Genomic DNA, 22,167 nt, shown 5'->3' on the forward strand with positions numbered 1-22,167 from the left:
ACACTCAGCGCAATGACGTCTTTGTTAGTCAGTGTGTAACATTTTGAGAGGTGGCAGCAGCTTGCTTCTGAGAGTGGTGCTGCACACTGGCTGACACACGTTGCTATACAATAATGTTCACAGTGACAGAAGTCTATCCACAGTGACAGAAGTCTATCCACAGTGACAGAACTGTGTCCATAGTAACAGAAGTCTATCCACAGCAATATAATTGTGTCCATAGTAACAGAAGCCTACCGACAGTGACAGAACTGTGTCCATAGTAACAGAACTCTTTCAACAGTGATAGAATTGAGCCCGTAGTGGCAGGACTCTCTCTCAAAAACAGAACTCCTACTGAAAAATGTGACGTAAAAATGAACACAAAAACCATACTTTGTGACAGAACACGGGTCAGAAAGAGTGGAGTGACGGTCACAAGATTGAAGAAGTCTCTATCTTCTAGAATTCTGTTTGCTGAAGTTTGCAGTCTTCCCTTGAAAGCAGGATGGAGGAATCGGCATTTCCCAGCAGGCCACGGGAAGGATTGTCTTCTTATTTCCTAGGTTTTCGCTGATGTCAATTTGGCTGCGTTTCAGACCAAGAGAGGACATGACGAGCACAGCTCTAGGTGTTTTGCTTGAATGATCTTACTGTGTGCTGCCGTCTTAATGTGTCATTAAGAAATTGGAAACACAGAGGAGAGAAACTGGTAGAAAAAAGGACAGAAGTCAACCTGTGTCTGGGAACTCAGAGCTCCAGGGGATATCTCCCGGGACACAGGATCAATACCTGTGTGGGTTTCTTTGGCCTCTTTCAGATTCATAGAAGACCATGCTTGACTATGACAGCGGGCCAGAGCCAGACTGATCTTCTGCAAGGTTCCGCCTCCATCAAAAATAGATTCATGTACAATTTCGACACAATTAACACCGCTTGTTAAACCGTGCTAAAACTGGTTAAGTGGTCTGTTCTGGGAGCTGTCCATAGCGCTGAACACACCGTCTCACTCTGCAGTCTGTCCACATGTCTCATGATCAGCTACACTGCAAAACTGAAATGGACACAGCAGAGGTGCTCGGGCAGTGTAGGAGAATTAATGTCAAGAAAAGTGCAGGTCCAGATCAAGTGTGTGGAAGGCTTGGGAACTGCCTGTGCAGATCAGCGGTGTGGTATATTTAGCTTGCTTTTTCTGATGTCCTTATATTTACAAACCATTGCTCTCTGTGGAAGAAATCTACTATTTCCATTCCAAACACTGCCAGGCCAGGTGAGGTTAACAGCTTCAGGCCACTTGCTCTCACATCTCTCTCAGTGCAATGTCTGGAGTCAATGGTGAGGCATCACAAAAAAGGACCTTCTTGACCCCCTGAAGTCTGCACACAGAGAAACGAGGGGAGCAGGCAACACAACACCCACGTTGTTAAAGCTGGGCTGTCAGCATCTTGACCAAAGACATTTGCCTATTGATTCTCCCTCTGCCTTAACTACAACACAAAGACTAATGCTGGTACAGAAACTCTCAAAGATCTTCAATTTAAACAGAAACTTGACAGGATGGGTCGTAGACTTCTTAACAAACAGGTCTGAACTGCTCAAGTGGGGGAAATAGTTATCTGACCTTCACTACATTTCCACTGGATCACCGCAGGGCTGTGTCTTTTTCCCCTGCTGTTCATTTTGTGCTCTAATGATTGCAAGAGCAAACACACACAGACAGACAGACAGACAGACAGACAGACAGACAGACAGACATCTCATTACATGTGCTGAAGACACAGCCCTGGTCAGCGTATTACAGGACCCCGAAAATCATCATGGGACCATTCTAAACGAGTTTACTAGGTGGTGTGATGAGTTCTCTCTGAAGTCAAGTGTCTTGAAAACAAAGGAACTGGTCACTGATTTTAGGGAAAAGCAACACCCCTCCAATCTACAGTAATTGTCAGTCAGGCTGTAAACATAATCAATAACTACAAGTACTCAGGGCTGGACACAGCAAAAAACCTGAGATAGGACAAACATGACACCATTTATAAAAAAAGGACAACTTAGACTACTTTTTTCTGAGGAAACTCAACCGTTTCAAGGTAGAGAGAACTATTTTACCACTTTGCTTTAATTAAGAAATAATTAATTAATAGTGTAAAATACTGTCTCACTTACTGGTTTGGTAACTTCAGGACCGTTGATTGTAATAGGTTGAGAAAATTAAGAAAATTAAGTTAAGTTAAGAAAATAAGTAGCAAAATAATTAGATCCAATCGACTTTAATACCCTCCACAAACAGAATGCTGTAAAGAAGGCCGAGAGCAGTATGGAGTGTGTGTCTCACCCTCTCCATATTCAATTTACACTACTCTCATCTGGGAGACGCCTCTGTGTCTCCAGGTGTACATGTATCAGACTCTGGATATCTTTCATCCCCACTGCAATACCTCTCTTCTCTCTGATCTCTTTTAACACTATTGTCTCTGTCGTTGAAGCTTGTCTTCCTTGTTGTAGTATTGTATTGGACTGTACCGTAAAACACATTTCCCCCAGAGGATAATAAAGCTTGAATTGGATTGACACTGCACAGCAACAGACACTGGGAGCTGTCCATAGTGCTGAGCTCACAGTCTGCCTCTGCAGTTCATAGCCTGGATCACACTGAAGGACCAGTCTGTCCACTTGTCTCAAACCAGCTACACTGCACAGCAACAGACACTGGGAGCTGTCCATAGTGCCGAGCTCAAGTCTCACCCCTCAGCCCCTAACCTGGATCACACTGAAGGACCAGTCTGTCCACTTGTCTCAGACCAGCTACACTGCACAGAAACAGACACTGGGATCTCATGACCACATGCCTCATGACCAGCTGCACACCTCCCTTAACCCAGTTCAGATTTCAGCTTGTATTTTGTTAGAACAAATGAGGTCACTTGATTTATGATAGTGTGCTTTATAGGACATCACCTGCTATCTAGGTCGTCCTTAGCTGTCCTGTCAGTGAGGATTTAATTGTCTTTAGAAAGTGAAGATCGTACCCATGCTGACTGAAGGTTCGTGTGATGGATGGTCTTAACAGACCATTATTTCAACACAAGTGTACAGTAGGCCATGCCTAGGACATCCTCACAGCAGCTCAGCATCAGAGCAGGCTCTGGCTGTTACACCTGAGTGTAGGTTTCCTGGCTGTATTCGTCTGCTGCTTATCTCCTTCACTGTCTCTCGCCCCTTCAGTGCTGCGCCTCTCCATTCTCGCTGGCTCTCCGATTTCAGCGGGTGAGGGGAAAAGGAAGGAATGTGCCTGTATTAAAGTGCCCTGTGCCAGAGAGACCTTGCAATGCCTGCTATATATAGACCCCCATCCCTCCCTCCTCTCTCTCTCTCCCTTGCTGTGTCTGCCACCGTTTCCCATTACAGATGCTATCTGGAGAGCCAGGCTGGAGGGAAGGGGGCGACTGTCTCCGGTCCAGGCAGCCGCAGACTCCAGGGAGCTGCCCTCTGCCGTCCGGGAGAACAGCGGGCTCAGGGAGAGCTCCGGAGCGCACTGACACAGTTCTCAGACGCACAGTGTGCATCAAGCAAAGACGTGGGAACACAATTTCACACAGAGATTCCCTGAGGTTTCAGCTTTGTAAAAATGTGCAAATCTGCACTTCACACGTTTAAATTTACATATTACCATCCCCAGCTGTGTAGTCTCCTGTACTGTGTCAAGGAATCAGCGGTCTTGTGCACACGCATTCATCTCTTTAAAATTCGGTTCTGGAGGCATGTTTTCAGCTCAGTGTTCCCACAGTGGTCTGGGGTAAAGAGACATCCACAGCACACAGGTTTCCTAATGAGCTATCTGAATACAGGAGAGGGCCACTGCTACATGAAGTCCACTTCCTTGAGCATGAGCAGGGCTCCACAGGGTCATGGGGTCAGGCTGATTTAGAAATCTCCCGCTTGCCGTTTGATTTCAGGTGTGCTGTTTATTTCATCCTGTTCATTCCTGCTAATAAGCAGGCACTCCGAGAGGAACCGGGGCTCAGAGCATCTGAGCCCACAGCACAAGGCAGCAGCACACTGCTCTGCAGTCCTGCAAGCACATCGCTGCTTCTGTGCGCTGGATTTCAGAATCCGTCCCTTCAACACCTGCCACGGTTCATACTGTATCCTGCAGCGTTAGAGCCGTACTGAGCACTGTGCTGTGTGTCTCAGTGTGTCAGGGTTCATACTGTATCCTGCAGCGTTAGAGCTGTACTGAGCACTGTGCTGTGTGTCTCAGTGTGTCAGGGTTCATACTGTATCCTGCAGTGTTAGAGCTGCACTGAGCACTGTGCTGTGTGTCTCAGTGTGTCTCAGTGTGTCAGGGCTCATACTGTATCCTGCAGTGTTGGAGCTGTACTGAGCACTGTGCTGTGTGTCTCAGTGTGTCAGGGTTCATACTGTATCCTGCAGTGTTGGAGCTGTACTGAGCACTGTGCTGTGTGTCTCAGTGTGTCAGGGTTCATACTGTATCCTGCAGTGTTAGAGCTGTACTGAGCACTGTGCTGTGTGTCTCAGTGTGTCAGGGTTCATACTGTATCCTGCAGTGTTGGAGCCGTACTGAGCACTGTGCTGTGTGTCTCAGTGTGTCAGGGTTCACACTGTATCCTGCAGTGTTAGAGCTGTACTGAGCACTGTGCTGTGTGTCTCAGTGTGTCAGGGCTCATACTGTATCCTGCAGTGTTGGAGCTGTACTGAGCACTGTGCTGTGTGTCTCAGTGTGTCAGGGTTCATACTGTATCCTGCAGTGTTAGAGCCGTACTGAGCACTGTGCTGTGTGTCTCAGTGTGTCAGGGTTCATACTGTATCCTGCAGTGTTGGAGCTGTACTGAGCACTGTGCTGTGTGTCTCAGTGTGTCAGGGTTCATACTGTATCCTGCAGTGTTAGAGCTGTACTGAGCACTGTGCTGTGTGTCTCAGTGTGTCAGGGTTCATACTGTATCCTGCAGTGTTGGAGCTGTACTGAGCACTGTGCTGTGTGTCTCAGTGTGTCAGGGTTCACACTGTATCCTGCAGTGTTAGAGCCGTACTGAGCACTGTGCTGTGTGTCTCAGTGTGTCAGGGTTCATACTGTATCCTGCAGTGTTGGAGCTGTACTGAGCACTGTGCTGTGTGTCTCAGTGTGTCAGGGTTCATACTGTATCCTGCAGTGTTGGAGCTGTACTGAGCACTGTGCTGTGTGTCTCAGTGTGTCAGGGTTCACACTGTATTCTGCAGTGTTAGAGCCGTACTGAGCACTGTGCTGTGTGTCTCAGTGTGTCAGGGTTCATACTGTATCCTGCAGTGTTAGAGCTGTACTGAGCACTGTGCTGTGTGTCTCAGTGTGTCAGGGCTCATACTGTATCCTGCAGTGTTGGAGTTGTACTGAGCACTGTGCTGTGTGTCTCAGTGTGTCAGGGTTCATACTGTATCCTGCAGCGTTAGAGCTGTACTGAGCACTGTGCTGTGTGTCTCAGTGTGTCAGGGTTCATACTGTATCCTGCAGTGTTAGAGCTGTACTGAGCACTGTGCTGTGTGTCTCAGTGTGTCAGGGTTCATACTGTATCCTGCAGTGTTGGAGCTGTACTGAGCACTGTGCTGTGTGTCTCAGTGTGTCAGGGTTCACACTGTATCCTGCAGTGTTAGAGCCGTACTGAGCACTGTGCTGTGTGTCTCAGTGTGTCAGGGTTCATACTGTATCCTGCAGTGTTAGAGCTGTACTGAGCACTGTGCTGTGTGTCTCAGTGTGTCAGGGCTCATACTGTATCCTGCAGTGTTGGAGCTGTACTGAGCACTGTGCTGTGTGTCTCAGTGTGTCAGGGTTCATACTGTATCCTGCAGCGTTAGAGCTGTACTGAGCACTGTGCTGTGTGTCTCAGTGTGTCAGGGTTCATACTGTATCCTGCAGTGTTAGAGCTGTACTGAGCACTGTGCTGTGTGTCTCAGTGTGTCAGGGTTCATACTGTATCCTGCAGTGTTGGAGCTGTACTGAGCACTGTGCTGTGTGTCTCAGTGTGTCAGGGTTCATACTGTATCCTGCAGTGTTAGAGCTGTACTGAGCACTGTGCTGTGTGTCTCAGTGTGTCAGGGCTCATACTGTATCCTGCAGTGTTGGAGCTGTACTGAGCACTGTGCTGTGTGTCTCAGTGTGTCAGGGTTCATACTGTATCCTGCAGTGTTGGAGCTGTACTGAGCACTGTGCTGTGTGTCTCAGTGTGTCAGGGTTCATACTGTATCCTGCAGCGTTAGAGTTGTACTGAGCACTGTGCTGTGTGTCTCAGTGTGTCAGGGTTCATACTGTATCCTGCAGTGTTGGAGCTGTACTGAGCACTGTGCTGTGTGTCTCAGTGTGTCAGGGTTCATACTGTATCCTGCAGCGTTAGAGTTGTACTGAGCACTGTGCTGTGTGTCTCAGTGTGTCAGGGTTCATACTGTATCCTGCAGTGTTGGAGCTGTACTGAGCACTGTGCTGTGTGTCTCAGTGTGTCAGGGTTCATACTGTATCCTGCAGCGTTAGAGTTGTACTGAGCACTGTGCTGTGTGTCTCAGTGTGTCAGGGTTCATACTGTATCGTCCTGTATCCTGAGCTGAGCAGTTTCTCAGTTTGATCCTCTACAGGCAGAGTTATTGTATTTTTTCCTTTCCATTGCCTCCTCATATGATGCTCGCAACCTCGATTAAAGTCCAGGTGATGAAGGCTCTACAGCTGAAGCGCTGCGTCTCTCCTTGCTATTTTTCACGGAGGAATCAACCTTTACTTCTCCCTTTGCAGCCAACGCACGCTGACGCAGCTCCCCACTTGAACAGCTCCACTCAGTCTCTGCTGTGACCGATAATGCCTTCCACTAAATCTTTCTCCTGATCTCCTCACAATTCCCCTTGCACTCTTCTCTTATCTAGCCAGCATTGCGTCTCTCCACAGGTATTCGCTCCAAGACTACATTTTCCGCCCACCTCCTGTTCCCCTACAGATGCCCTCATAACGCTGTCACCCCAACAGGATTCTGAAGCCCACAGACTTCTTCAGCTCTTTTCCAGAACACTAATGCTGTTATCTTTTCCTTTGACAAGGGAAGATCAGAGAAGCAGAGCTCTCTTCGTGACATCTTCCTTTCAGCACTAGCCCCATCCGGAGCCTGCACTCCGAGCTCTACCACAGCCGACTGCAGTAGGGAGTAGTTTATACGGCAGCGTGAACGCAGTGGCTCCAGCTCCCAGGTGTGTGACAATCTGCGCACTGATCCGTTCAGCCTGCTCCGCGTTCCGATGGCTGTATCTGATGAACGGCAGCAGGACAAGTGAGGTATTTCTTGAATTGGCAGCCCCCTGCATTTCTAAGGCTGATCAACGGAGTTCATGAACCGGAGAGTTCAATTGGCAGCAATGCGTTTCGTAGGGGTTACACGCGGCTGAACGCGATTTCGGAGAATTGTCGAGCGGCGTGTACAACGCTTGCGGAATGTTTTACGAAGCCTTTCGGAAAAAAAGGTCCATTTCCGTAGGACAGCAAACACATCGGGCTCAGAATTTGCACCTTGCTTGTGGCAGTAATATTTCCAGAGCGGTGTAACAGCAAGCAAGCTTATTGACTCCAAGCTGAGTTTCGTTTGGAGGGCTGCCTTAACAAAGACAATCAGAGCCTGAACACGTCTCAGCACTTGCCAACACACTCTCTCCCTTCCTCTGTGTCCCCCTGTGACAGCCCCCCTATCTCCTACCCTGCTGTTCACACACACTCACACACACACTTAGACATACGCTAACCCACCAACAAACACACACACTCACACACCCTGCTCTCCATACACAGACACACACAGTCTCTCACACACATTCACACTCAGAAATGCACTCATTCGTACATGCCCAATTAAATACACACTCATACACACACATTCACAAACACACATTCACTCACACACCCCCATACTCACACTCTCACACTGCTCATCACACAGACACAGTCTTTCACACTCATACTTATAAATACAGTTATAAATACACTCACTCACACTCACACATACACGATCACACACACACATAAATACACTCCCTCTCACACTCACATACACTCGCACACAGACACACAGCCTCACACACACTCACACTCTTAAATACACTCACACACACGATCACACACACACATAAATACACTCCCTCTCACACTCACACATACGCTCACAGACACACAGCCTCACACACACTCACACTCTTAAATACACTCACACACATGATCACACACACTCATAAATACACTCCCTCTCACACTCACACATACGCTCGCACACAGACACACAGCCTCACACACACTCACACTCTTAAATACACTCACACACACGATCACACACACACATAAATACACTCCCTCTCACACTCACACATACGCTCACAGACACACAGCCTCACACATACTCACACTCTTAAATACACTCACACACACGATCACACACACACATAAATACACACCCTCTCACACTCACACATACGCTCACAGACACACAGCCTCACACACACTCACACTCTTAAATACACTCACACACATGATCACACACACTCATAAATACACTCCCTCTCACACTCACACATACGCTCACACACAGACACACAGCCTCACACACACTCACACTCTTAAATACACTCACACACACGATCACACACACACATAAATACACACCCTCTCACACTCACACATACGCTCACAGACACACAGCCTCACACACACTCACACTCTTAAATACACTCACACACATGATCACACACACTCATAAATACACTCCCTCTCACACTCACACATACGCTCACACACAGACACACAGCCTCACACACACTCACACTCTTAAATACACTCACACACACGATCACACACACACATAAATACACTCCCTCTCACACTCACACATACGCTCGCACACAGACACATACTGTAGCCTCACACACACTCACACACTTAAATCCACTCACTTACACACACACACGATCACACACACTCAAATATACACACCCTCTCACACTCACACATACGCTCACACACAGACACATAGCCTCACACACACTCACACTCTTAAATACACTCACACACACGATCACACACACTCAAATATACACACCCTCTCACACTCACACATACGCTCACAGACACACAGCCTCACACACACTCACACTCTTAAATACACTCACACACATGATCACACACAAACATAAATACACTCCCTCTCACACTCACACATACGCTCACAGACACACAGCCTCACACACACTCACACTCTTAAATACACTCACACACATGATCACACACACTCATAAATACACTCCCTCTCACACTCACACATACGCTCACACACAGACACACAGCCTCACACACACTCACACTCTTAAATACACTCACACACACGATCACACACACACATAAATACACACCCTCTCACACTCACACATACGCTCACAGACACACAGCCTCACACACACTCACACACTTAAATCCACTCACTTACACACACACACGATCACACACACTCAAATATACACACCCTCTCACACTCACACATACGCTCGCACACAGACACACAGCCTCACACACACTCACACTCTTAAATACACTCACACACACGATCACACACACACATAAATACACTCCCTCTCACACTCACACATACGCTCACAGACACAGCCTCACACACACTCACACTCTTAAATACACTCACACACACGATCACACACACTCATAAATACACTCCCTCTCACACTCACACATACGCTCACAGACACACAGCCTCACACACACTCACACTCTTAAATCCGCTCACTTACACACACACGGTCATACACAATCACACGCGCTCACACAGCGCTGCAGTGTAGCTGCTGTGTCCAGTAATTTCATAAATACCAATAAGAGCAGTTAGCCTGGAGAAAGCCAGCCAGCTCTCGCGGGTGATTAATTGAGGGAGCGCGCAGCTGCATTAAGTGCAGGGTCGCTGAAAGTAGCTTGTTAATTCAGTACAAGCTGCGATCGATCAGCTGTCAGCCCCTCACAGCCCAACTATTCCCCCGGCTCAAATTATCATCGGACACATTTATTTCTCTCTCCTGTCGGCCAGAGTCCGCCGCGGCCTCACGCAGCCGGGCCGGGCTGGACCGTGCACCGTGGGGGCTGTGGATGAAATCACGTGCGACACCTCTATTTATAGCTGCTCGGAAGGGGAAACGCAGAGCCGTGACAACCAGACGCAGGGAGGGGGACTGACGGGCGTCCCCGCGGAAGTGGGGTGTGGCCGAACCCCAAACTCTAGCTGCCTGAAAAAGCCGGGACTAGAAGGAAACTCCTGTGGAACGGCTCTGTTGCACCTGACTGCACAGCACCTTGCTGAAGAGTATTCAAAGATAGATTCCGAGAGCATTTCATTTACACTCATACAGCATGTACAGTATACTTGTACACAAGAACCTAGGAAATAAGAACATTAGTCAGGCCACAAACCAGCAGAGACTATTAGACCTTTTTCATTAAGATTCTCACACACTGTATCTCAGACTGGAGAGCAGTGAGACACTCAGAGCACACAGGTACAGTGAGACATGGATCAGTACCAGTGTGGGGCTGGATCTCAGACTGGAGAGGAGTGAGACACTCAGAGCACACAGGTACAGTGAGACATGGATCAGTACCAGTGTGGGGCTGTATCTCAGACTGGAGAGCAGTGAGACACTCAGAGCACACAGGTACAGTGAGACATGGATCAGTACCAGTGTGGGGCTGTATCTCAGACTGGAGAGGATTGAGACACTCAGAGCACACAGGTACAGTGAGACATGGATCAGTACCAGTGTGGGGCTATATCTCAGACTGGAGAGCAGTGAGACACTCAGGGCACACAGGTACAGTGAGACATGGATCAGTACCAGTGTGGGACTGTATCTCAGACTGGAGAGGAGTGAGACACTCAGAGCACACAGGTACAGTGAGACATGGATCAGTACCAGTGTGGCGCTGTATCTCAGACTGGAGAGGATTGAGACACTCAGAGCACACAGGTACAGTGAGACATGGATCAGTACCAGTGTGGGGCTGTATCTCAGACTGGAGAGGATTGAGACACTCAGAGCACACAGGTACAGTGAGACATGGATCAGTACCAGTGTGGGGCTGTATCTCAGACTGGAGAGAAGTGAGACACTCAGGGCACACAGGTACAGTGAGACATGGGCTGGATCAGTACCAGTGTGGGGCTGTATCTCAGACTGGAAAGCAGTGAGACACTCAGAGCACACAGGTACAGTGAGACATGGGCTGGATCAGTACCAGTGTGGGGCTGTATCTCAGACTGGAGAGCAGTGAGACACTCAGAGCACACAGGTACAGTGAGACATGGATCAGTACCAGTGTGGGGCTGGATCTCAGACTGGAGAGGAGTGAGACACTCAGAGCACACAGGTACAGTGAGACATGGATCAGTACCAGTGTGGGGCTGTATCTCAGACTGGAGAGCAGTGAGACACTCAGGGCACACAGGTACAGTGAGACATGGGCTGGATCAGTACCAGTGTGGGGCTGGATCTCAGACTGGAGAGCAGTGAGACACTCAGAGCACACAGGTACAGTGAGACATGGATCAGTACCAGTGTGGGGCTGGATCTCAGACCGGAGAGGAGTGAGACACTCAGAACACACAGGTACAGTGAGACATGGATCAGTACCAGTGTGGGGCTGTATCTCAGACTGGAGAGCAGTGAGACACTCAGGGCACACAGGTACAGTGAGACATGGGCTGGATCAGTACCAGTGTGGGGCTGGATCTCAGACTGGAGAGCAGTGTGACACTCAGAGCAAACAGTTGCAGTGAGACATGGATCAGTACCAGTGTGGGGCTGGATCTCAGACTGGAGAGGAGTGAGACACTCAGAGCACACAGGTACAGTGAGACATGGATCAGTACCAGTGTGGGGCTGTATCTCAGACTGGAGAGGATTGAGACACTCAGAGCACACAGGTACAGTGAGACATGGATCAGTACCAGTGTGGGGCTGTATCTCAGACTGGAGAGCAGTGAGACACTCAGGGCACACAGGTACAGTGAGACATGGGCTGGATCAGTACCAGTGTGGGGCTGTATCTCAGACTGGAGAGGAGTGAGACACTCAGAGCACACAGGTACAGTGAGACATGGATCAGTACCAGTGTGGGGCTGTATCTCAGACTGGAGAGGATTGAGACACTCAGAGCACACAGGTACAGTGAGACATGGATCAGTACCAGTGTGGGGCTGTATCTCAGACTGGAGAGAAGTGAGACACTCAGGGCACACAGGTACAGTGAGACATGGGCTGGATCAGTACCAGTGTGGGGCTGTATCTCAGACTGGAGAGCAGTGAGACACTCAGAGCACACAGGTACAGTGAGACATGGATCAGTACCAGTGTGGGGCTGGATCTCAGACTGGAGAGGAGTGAGACACTCAGAGCACACAGGTACAGTGAGACATGGATCAGTACCAGTGTGGGGCTGTATCTCAGACTGGAGAGCAGTGAGACACTCAGGGCACACAGGTACAGTGAGACATGGGCTGGATCAGTACCAGTGTGGGGCTGGATCTCAGACTGGAGAGCAGTGAGACACTCAGAGCACACAGGTACAGTGAGACATGGATCAGTACCAGTGTGGGGCTGGATCTCAGACCGGAGAGGAGTGAGACACTCAGAACACACAGGTACAGTGAGACATGGATCAGTACCAGTGTGGGGCTGTATCTCAGACTGGAGAGCAGTGAGACACTCAGGGCACACAGGTACAGTGAGACATGGGCTGGATCAGTACCAGTGTGGGGCTGGATCTCAGACTGGAGAGCAGTGTGACACTCAGAGCAAACAGTTGCAGTGAGACATGGATCAGTACCAGTGTGGGGCTGGATCTCAGACTGGAGAGGAGTGAGACACTCAGAGCACACAGGTACAGTGAGACATGGATCAGTACCAGTGTGGGGCTGTATCTCAGACTGGAGAGGATTGAGACACTCAGAGCACACAGGTACAGTGAGACATGGATCAGTACCAGTGTGGGGCTGTATCTCAGACTGGAGAGCAGTGAGACACTCAGGGCACACAGGTACAGTGAGACATGGGCTGGATCAGTACCAGTGTGGGGCTGTATCTCAGACTGGAGAGGAGTGAGACACTCAGAGCACACAGGTACAGTGAGACATGGATCAGTACCAGTGTGGGGCTGTATCTCAGACTGGAGAGGATTGAGACACTCAGAGCACACAGGTACAGTGAGACATGGATCAGTACCAGTGTGGGGCTGTATCTCAGACTGGAGAGAAGTGAGACACTCAGGGCACACAGGTACAGTGAGACATGGGCTGGATCAGTACCAGTGTGGGGCTGTATCTCAGACTGGAAAGCAGTGAGACACTCAGAGCACACAGGTACAGTGAGACATGGATCAGTACCAGTGTGGGGCTGGATCTCAGACCGGAGAGGAGTGAGACACTCAGAACACACAGGTACAGTGAGACATGGATCAGTACCAGTGTGGGGCTGTATCTCAGACTGGAGAGCAGTGAGACACTCAGGGCACACAGGTACAGTGAGACATGGGCTGGATCAGTACCAGTGTGGGGCTGGATCTCAGACTGGAGAGCAGTGTGACACTCAGAGCAAACAGTTGCAGTGAGACATGGATCAGTACCAGTGTGGGGCTGGATCTCAGACTGGAGAGGATTGAGACACTCAGAGCACACAGGTACAGTGAGACATGGATCAGTACCAGTGTGGGGCTGTATCTCAGACTGGAGAGGATTGAGACACTCAGAGCACACAGGTACAGTGAGACATGGATCAGTACCAGTGTGGGGCTGGATCTCAGACTGGAGAGGATTGAGACACTCAGAGCACACAGGTACAGTGAGACATGGATCAGTACCAGTGTGGGACTGTATCTCAGACTGGAGAGCAGTGAGACACTCAGAGCACACAGGTACAGTAAGACATGGGCTGGATCAGTACCAGTGTGGGGCTGGATCTCAGACTGCAGAGGAGTGTGACATTCACAATACAGTAAGATCTGTTTTTCAGATATTTGGAACAGCAACTCCCAGTCCATCATTGCCAAAAATAGAGGTGGCATGAAGTCAAGTATTTTTGACAATCTAAAGCAATGTGCTCACTGGCCGGACTGCTCAACTCAATGTATTGTACCCATTTTTATTTTCTTGATATGTTTGATAGAATCTGCATTAAGTTCCCACTTTGTCATCTGTGTCCATAATGATTGCCACTGCTGTAGAAATCAATTCATTTACTGCCAACTGGTTAACAGTTAATGAGATAGCCTGCTTAAAAACAAATATAATGCGATTTTTAAAGTACATTTTAGAGGTGTTTTGCAGATTTCGATTAGGCTGCAAACATATTTAGATGCACTAAAAATGTACTCACTTATTTTAAATATATTTCAGACACATGCTGATAAACACAGATACTGTATAGTGATCACTGTGTGCCTAGAATATATTTAAATAGAAATGAATCCTTTTAAACATGTATTTTGGTCTATCTAAATTTTTTTTGTGCATAGGTGGAGGTCACTTTAGGGTGCTGAAATACATGTTCATGTGTTTCTGCCCTTCCAGAGGCAGGTCATTAACCACAGAGCATGTCCATGTGAGGTCATGCCGCAGATGTAACCACGCCCCCATGTGAGGATACGCCCACGGGTTGCCACGCCCCCGTGCTAGGACACACCCCCAGGTGAAAGGTTAAATTCCCTCTCTCTGCAGACTCACTGACTCATACCCACACGCCAGCACATTTTCACATCAGATCATTGTGGGATTTTTTTGATTGAACTTCTTCCTCCACAGAAAAGTATTGCAGTTTCCCTGCATTAATGTAAAGTTCAACACACCATGGCTGCTGAAATGAGATTACTGCTTGGAGACTGCCATTATACAGCATATATATATATGAAGATTCAAATATTCAGATTATAAGCTTTTTACTCCTGGGTTAAAAATAAAATGTCCAGAACAAGTCAGAGTGTGATATTAACTCCATCCGTACCGACTGTATTTGAGAACCTGCTTCAGCTCTCTGAGACTGCCCAACAGGTAAGGGATTCACCACATGGTCTTGAGCTACAGGTGTGACCCCGATCCAGCTGGCACCCGGGTTCGAGCATGCACCCCCTCCCTATTCCCCAAAAGCCCACCCTTGCTTCTCCCTCATTCCTATCCCAGCTCTCCAGACACACCGTCAGTTTCTATCCCAATGAGCACAGCAGTTCCTGAGTGCTATCAAACCTGCTTGGATTCCTGCCCTCTGCTTCCAGCCTGCTCTGCAGACACCCCTGTCCTGACCCCCATCTCTCCTACATAGATCCCTGAGCCCATTCCAGCGCCCGGCTCTGCCTGTCGGCTACTGCAGAGCTCCTTCTGGTCTGCGAGCTGGACAAGTCAGGAGTGTCCGGCCCAGAGCTCCCTCTCCTGTCCCGGAGTGGCCATCAGCCGCCCACAGACAGGGGAAACCCCGAAGGACAAGACAGGAGGGTGGCGCCCCATATCTGCCCGCTCTCCCCTTGCCCTCCTTCTGCTCTTCCTCACTTCAGACCAGCCAGCTTCGAGACCCCGAGTCCTCTTCTTCCTTGTCTTCCTGCTGACCACGTGCCTGGCAGAGCTCAAGCTCAGCTGCCCTGGGCTCCAATTCTCTACACCCAAGCATTCTGATGAGGATTGCACCCAAGGATTCATTTGATGAGCACACGTGATGAAGACATGGAGGCATCTACATAAGCACCCAGATCCCCATACATAAAGAGCCAGATCCCCAGAGATAAAAACCCAGATCCCTGCAAATGTACACCCAGATCCCTACAAATAAACACCCAGATCACTGCACATACAAACCCAGATCTCTACACATAAACATTCATATCCCTGCACATAAACACATAGATCCCTACACATAAACACCCAGATCCCTGCACATACATGTAAACGCCCAAATCCCTGCATACAGTACAAACACCCAGATTCCTGCACATAAACACATAGATCTCCTCTACTTAAATATATAGATCCTTGCAAATAAACATGCAGGTCCCTGTACACAAACACCCAGATCCCTGCTGTTTAATAAAGCAAGTTTAACTAATTCAAGATTTTCTTCAAGAGTTAGCTGGATTGAATTAACCAGATAACTGACTTCAGGCTTGCTCCAGTTTCACAAAAGCAAACTCTGTTTTCAGTTGTGCAGGTAAAGCGAGACAGGTTTAAACAATCTGACTCACTTTGCACAGCAAAGCTGAATTTAAGTAGACAGGAGGGTCAACCATCACATCCTACATCTGCCCTGGCAAAACCACAGTGAAACAATGTGTCTTAATCTGGTGACCATGAATTATGGCTCCTTCAGGAAAACTGTGAGGAGATAAAATCTGCTGTAATAGCAAGGAGCTGTATCTTAGCCACTGCAAAAGCCAGAGAAGACGCCTGGGAAAAAGTCACAGATAAATTGAATGTGGAAGGTATGGAATCCAATATATCTACATTTCAATATGAGACAAAACGATAAAAATTGTGTGAGAAAAGATGTATTGCTATTAGTTAACCTCCATTCTTATGGCATTGAATAGGGTTCCTCTTTAAGCCCTTGTGTAGTTGTACAATATTGTTTTATTCAGTAGTAATTTATGTATTTACAGCAGCTGGACCACAGTCAGTGGATCTGACAACAGGTCAAGACAGAATACAAGAACATCCCTCACCGTGCTCTGTGGGTCTTCTTTAGAACTGCTGTACAACACCGCGCAGTGCAATCCTGCGGATGAACATGATCCCCAGTTTTAGACCACAAGAAGACGCATGAGGAGAGTGAGACTGGAGGAGGAGGAATCATCATAGTAAAGAATGTTCAGTTTTCCTTCACTGGATATTGTCTCTGTCTCACTCGAATGGTGTTGAGCCGTGACGTCTCTCTCAGCTCTGCACCCTGTTGATCGGTGTAGTGAGAGGAAGCTCATCACAGTGCACAGGTGGAGGGCAGGAGCTCTCTCCTTCCTGAAGGGGGCAGTGCTGTGCAGCACAGCACAGATGGCACTGATGTCACATGTCCTATCTGGGGACACTAGAGTTGTGTACACATACTGTACATGATGCTGATGTGACACCTTGTGTCATAGATCATTTGATAACAAAGGAAACTATTTGATAGTGAAAACTGTACGTTATGAACTTGTACTGTAAGTCTCGGTAAGACCCATTGTAGGCAAGCACGTTTAAAAACTTCTTTTGATGGAAGTGATTGAGAGTTTTTATTCTTTTCTGCAATCAATGTTCATAATTCATAGGCTAGAATATTATTTTTCACCTGTACAGTGATGGTATGAATTGATTTTCTGTTAAGAAAATCAGTCTCGTTTGGCCCTTAGGGGACTTTAATGGTGATGGCTGTGAAGTCCAGAGCACCTATTATATTAGGAAAGGCTGCAAGAAATATTTAGATCATGGTGCATAGCTACAGAGAACAGTGGATAGAATTATATATGATAATATTACCAGGTATTTCAAGGAACCCCTGTTTGATGGTATTCACTAAAGTACTGTATGGTTAGGAAACGTTATGAATACATGTACAACTGTTTTAGTGCAAACATGCACACAGTCGCTTTACTGAAGCCAACTTAGTCGCCAGCACAGTAAAAGACTGCACTGGTCAGAAGGAATCTCAACCCTATGCACAGAGTTTGAGTTTCTCTTAACGCTGAGCTACAGTATGATGAGCTGTATTAACCATATATGGGCTTAACAGATCGTGAATGTAAGGTAATTAAATGGTATCTTTCAAGTAAAAATAAATCAGGAAACTACAAAGGGTTTTGGTGATCTCTAAACTTCCACTCTCTCCATAAAGCTCTGACGTCAAGTAGATCCCTAAACATCAATTTATTTGCAGGGAACTGGTTGATCAATGAGTCGGGCTCTTTGCAAATTCAGGCTAAGTATAAACTAACCTGCACAGAGCAGATTAGCAAGAGAACATGCGTTGCTCTAGTTCCTTAACCAGATGCCATTCAATCGTGCTTTGTGAAACCTAAAATCCAGACTTGTATCAATTTACTCTGATCCACCCGTTTTATCCAGCTGAGCAATCTCACTTTGTGAAACAGCCCCAAACCCTCTACATGACACCCAGATCTCTACATATAAACACTCAGATCATCATACAAAATCACCCAAACTCCTGCACATAAACTCCCAGGTCGCTGTACACAAACACCCAGATCCTTTCCTGTGTGACCTCCTGCAGCTCAGAACCAGTCAGGCGAGGCACGCAGTCTAATTTCCCTACTGCTTCCTCCTGGTAACAGCCTGAGCAGGGCAGACCCGGCAGGTAGCCTACAGCTCCTCAGTGCTCTCAGGCCTACAGAGAGATGTAATCCCTCCAGTATATGCCCTAGGGCTGCCCTGGGGTCCCTCCCCGAAGGGCTATGCTCGCTACACCTGCAACTGGAGGCGCCCCGGAACATGCTCACCAGAGGAGGGCCTCTCGATGCAGAGAGTCCCTGTGACCGCCCTGTAATCCCAGCCTGCCTTTGTCAGCAAGGGCTTTATCCAGTGAGTCAGGGCGAGAACCCCCAGAGATAGCTTCCTCTTGCCCAGTGGGGGCACTGTCCTGTCCTCACTCACTCACCTGGGTCACGCTGATCCAGTAGCCGATGATCTTGTCCACGGCGTTGGGCTCCCTCTGCGTCCACTGCAGGTCGTAGGTGTAGTTGCGGCTGGTTCTCAGGGTGTAGATGGGGGTTGGGGTGTCGTAGTAGAACTCGGGGCTGTAAGCCCTGGCTGAGGAGACAGAGAGAGAGAGCACCTCCGTGAGGTCTGTGGGGGTACACTCCCGTCATCCTCTCACACTGGCCCCAAATATAAACTACTCTTAACCCTTACCTGGGCCCAGACGCTGTGGGCCCTGAAGCTAAGAATCTGGGCACAGTGTCAGAGACCTAGCACTCCCCCTGCTGGTGAAACTGGCCTGAACCCTGCAGTAGCCCATGGTGGATCAGCGGTCAAGATGTGTCAGGCTTTTACAGCTGGTGAGCCAACACATCTGGAAAGAGAGGGATCACTTCCTCTTCACAGTCCGGGCTATGTGAGAAGAGTGTTTCTGTCTGCTGTCTGGAAGTTAAACATTGCATCAGATGCACCGCACTGATTCCCAGAGGTCAGTGCAGGAATACAGATTAGCTCTGCGGGCAGGAAGACTGAAATACCCACAGGAGGAACACAGCCTCTAGGAGTCAGGAGTGCGGGTCAGACTGTGCAGGCTCCTGGCTGGCCTTGTCACCAGATCATTGTCCCAGCATGCCCTGCAGGCTGGCACACAGCCCCCAAAGCCCTGCTGGCCTGAGTGGGCCAGAGTGATTGTACCCTGTGCTGTGGGAATGCAGATACTGTGTGCTGTCTCACACCCTGATAGACAGACAGACACTCACAGATAGGCACACAGACAGACGCACAAGCATGCAGACAGACAGACATGCAGGACCCCGCTGACCTGACACACTGAAGACACAGGACATGCTGCCTGCAATGTTGACAGGCAGACAGACAGACAATCAGGACTCCACTGACCTGACACACTGAAGACACAGGACATGCTGCCTGCAATGTTGACAGGCAGACAGACAGACAATCAGGACCCCACTGACCTGACACACTGAAGACACAGGACATGCTGCCTGCAATGTTGACAGGCAGACAGACAGACAAGCAGGACCCCGCTGACCTGACACACTGAAGACACAGGACATGCTGCCTGCAATGTTGACAGGCAGACAGACAGACAAGCAGGACCCCACTGACCTGACACACTGAAGACACAGGACATGCTGCCTGCAATGTTGACAGGCAGACAGACAGACAAGCAGGACCCCGCTGACCTGACACACTGAAGACACAGGACATGCTGCCTGCAATGTTGACAGGCAGACAGACAAGCAGGACCCCACTGACCTGACACACTGAAGACACAGGACATGCTGCCTGCAATGTTGACAGGCAGACAGACAGACAAGCAGGACCCCGCTGACCTGACACACTGAAGACACAGGACATGCTGCCTGCAATGTTGACAGGCAGACAGACAAGCAGGACCCCACTGACCTGACACACTGAAGACACAGGACATGCTGCCTGCAATGTTGACAGGCAGACAGACAGACAGACAAGACCCCGCTGACCTGACACACTGAAGACACAGGACATGCTGCCTGCAATGTTGACAGGCAGACAGACAGACAAGCAGGACCCCGCTGACCTGACACACTGAAGACACAGGACATGCTGCCTGCAATGTTGACAGGCAGACAGACAGACAAGCAGGACCCCGCTGACCTGACACACTGAAGACACAGGACATGCTGCCTGCAATGTTGACAGGCAGACGGACAAGCAGGACCCCACTGACCTGACACACTGAAGACACAGGACATGCTGCCTGCAATGTTGACAGGCAGACAGACAGACAAGCAGGACCCCGCTGACCTGACACACTGAAGACACAGGACATGCTGCCTGCAATGTTGAAAGACAGACAGAGAAGCAGGACCCCGCTGACCTGACACACTGAAGACACAGGACATGCTGCCTGCAATGTTGACAGGCAGACAGATAAGCAGGACCCCACTGACCTGACACACTGAAGACACAGGACATGCTGCCTGCAATGTTGACAGGCAGACAGACAGACAAGCAGGACCCCACTGACCTGACACACTGAAGACACAGGACATGCTGCCTGCAATGTTGACAGGCAGACAGACAAGCAGGACCCCACTGACCTGACACACTGAAGACACAGGACATGCTGCCTGCAATGTTGACAGGCAGACAGACAGACAAGCAGGACCCCACTGACCTGACACACTGAAGACACGGGACATGCTGCCTGCAATGTTGACAGGCAGACAGACAGACAAGCAGGACCCCGCTGACCTGACACACTTAAGACACAGGACATGCTGCCTGCAATGTTGACAGGCAGACAGACAGACAAGCAGGACCCCACTGACCTGACACACTGAAGACACAGGACGTGCTGCCTGCAATGTTGACAGGCAGAGAGACAGACAAGCAGGACCGCACTGACCTGACACACTGAAGACACAGGACATGCTGCCTGCAATGTTGACAGGCAGACGGACAAGCAGGACCCCACTGACCTGACACACTGAAGACACAGGACATGCTGCCTGCAATGTTGACAGGCAGACAGACAGACAAGCAGGACCCCGCTGACCTGACACACTGAAGACACAGGACATGCTGCCTGCAATGTTGAAAGACAGACAGAGAAGCAGGACCCCGCTGACCTGACACACTGAAGACACAGGACATGCTGCCTGCAATGTTGACAGGCAGACAGACAGACAAGCAGGACCCCACTGACCTGACACACTGAAGACACGGGACATGCTGCCTGCAATGTTGACAGACAGACAGAGAAGCAGGACCCCACTGACCTGACACACTGAAGACACAGGACATGCTGCCTGCAATGTTGACAGGCAGACAGATAAGCAGGACCCCACTTACCTGACACACTGAAGACACGGGACATGCTGCCTGCAATGTTGACAGGCAGACAGACAGACAAGCAGGACCCCACTGACCTGACACACTGAAGACACAGGACGTGCTGCCTGCAATGTTGACAGGCAGAGAGACAGACAAGCAGGACCGCACTGACCTGACACACTGAAGACACAGGACATGCTGCCTGCAATGTTGACAGGCAGACAGACAAGCAGGACCCCACTGACCTGACACACTGAAGACACAGGACATGCTGCCTGCAATGTTGACAGGCAGACAGACAGACAAGCAGGACCGCACTGACCTGACACACTGAAGACACAGGACGTGCTGCCTGCAATGTTGACAGACAGACAGACAAGCAGGACCGCACTGACCTGACACACTGAAGACACAGGACGTGCTGCCTGCAATGTTGACAGACAGACAGACAAGCAGGACCGCACTGACCTGACACACTGAAGACACAGGACGTGCTGCCTGCAATGTTGACAGACAGACAGACAAGCAGGACCGCACTGACCTGACACACTGAAGACACAGGACGTGCTGCCTGCAATGTTGACAGACAGACAGACAAGCAGGACCGCACTGACCTGACACA

At 49.3% G+C, this 22,167-nt stretch overlaps 1 protein-coding gene across 1 annotated transcript in view; it reads right to left on the bottom strand.

The window, feature by feature from the left end:
• The window catches only part of mdga1 (MAM domain containing glycosylphosphatidylinositol anchor 1), a 176,778-nt gene that overhangs the window by 46,878 nt on the left and 107,733 nt on the right, over positions 1-22,167 (bottom strand). Inside the window, exon 11 of the mRNA XM_088625959.1 lies at positions 18,664-18,815. Coding sequence (XP_088482085.1) covers positions 18,664-18,815 — 152 coding nt within the window. The remainder of the gene's footprint in view (positions 1-18,663; positions 18,816-22,167) is intronic.

Source organism: Lepisosteus platostomus, chromosome 3, assembly GCF_059453375.1.
Source record: "Lepisosteus platostomus isolate fLepPlt1 chromosome 3, fLepPlt1.hap1, whole genome shotgun sequence".
Taxonomy (NCBI): domain Eukaryota; kingdom Metazoa; phylum Chordata; class Actinopteri; order Semionotiformes; family Lepisosteidae; genus Lepisosteus; species Lepisosteus platostomus.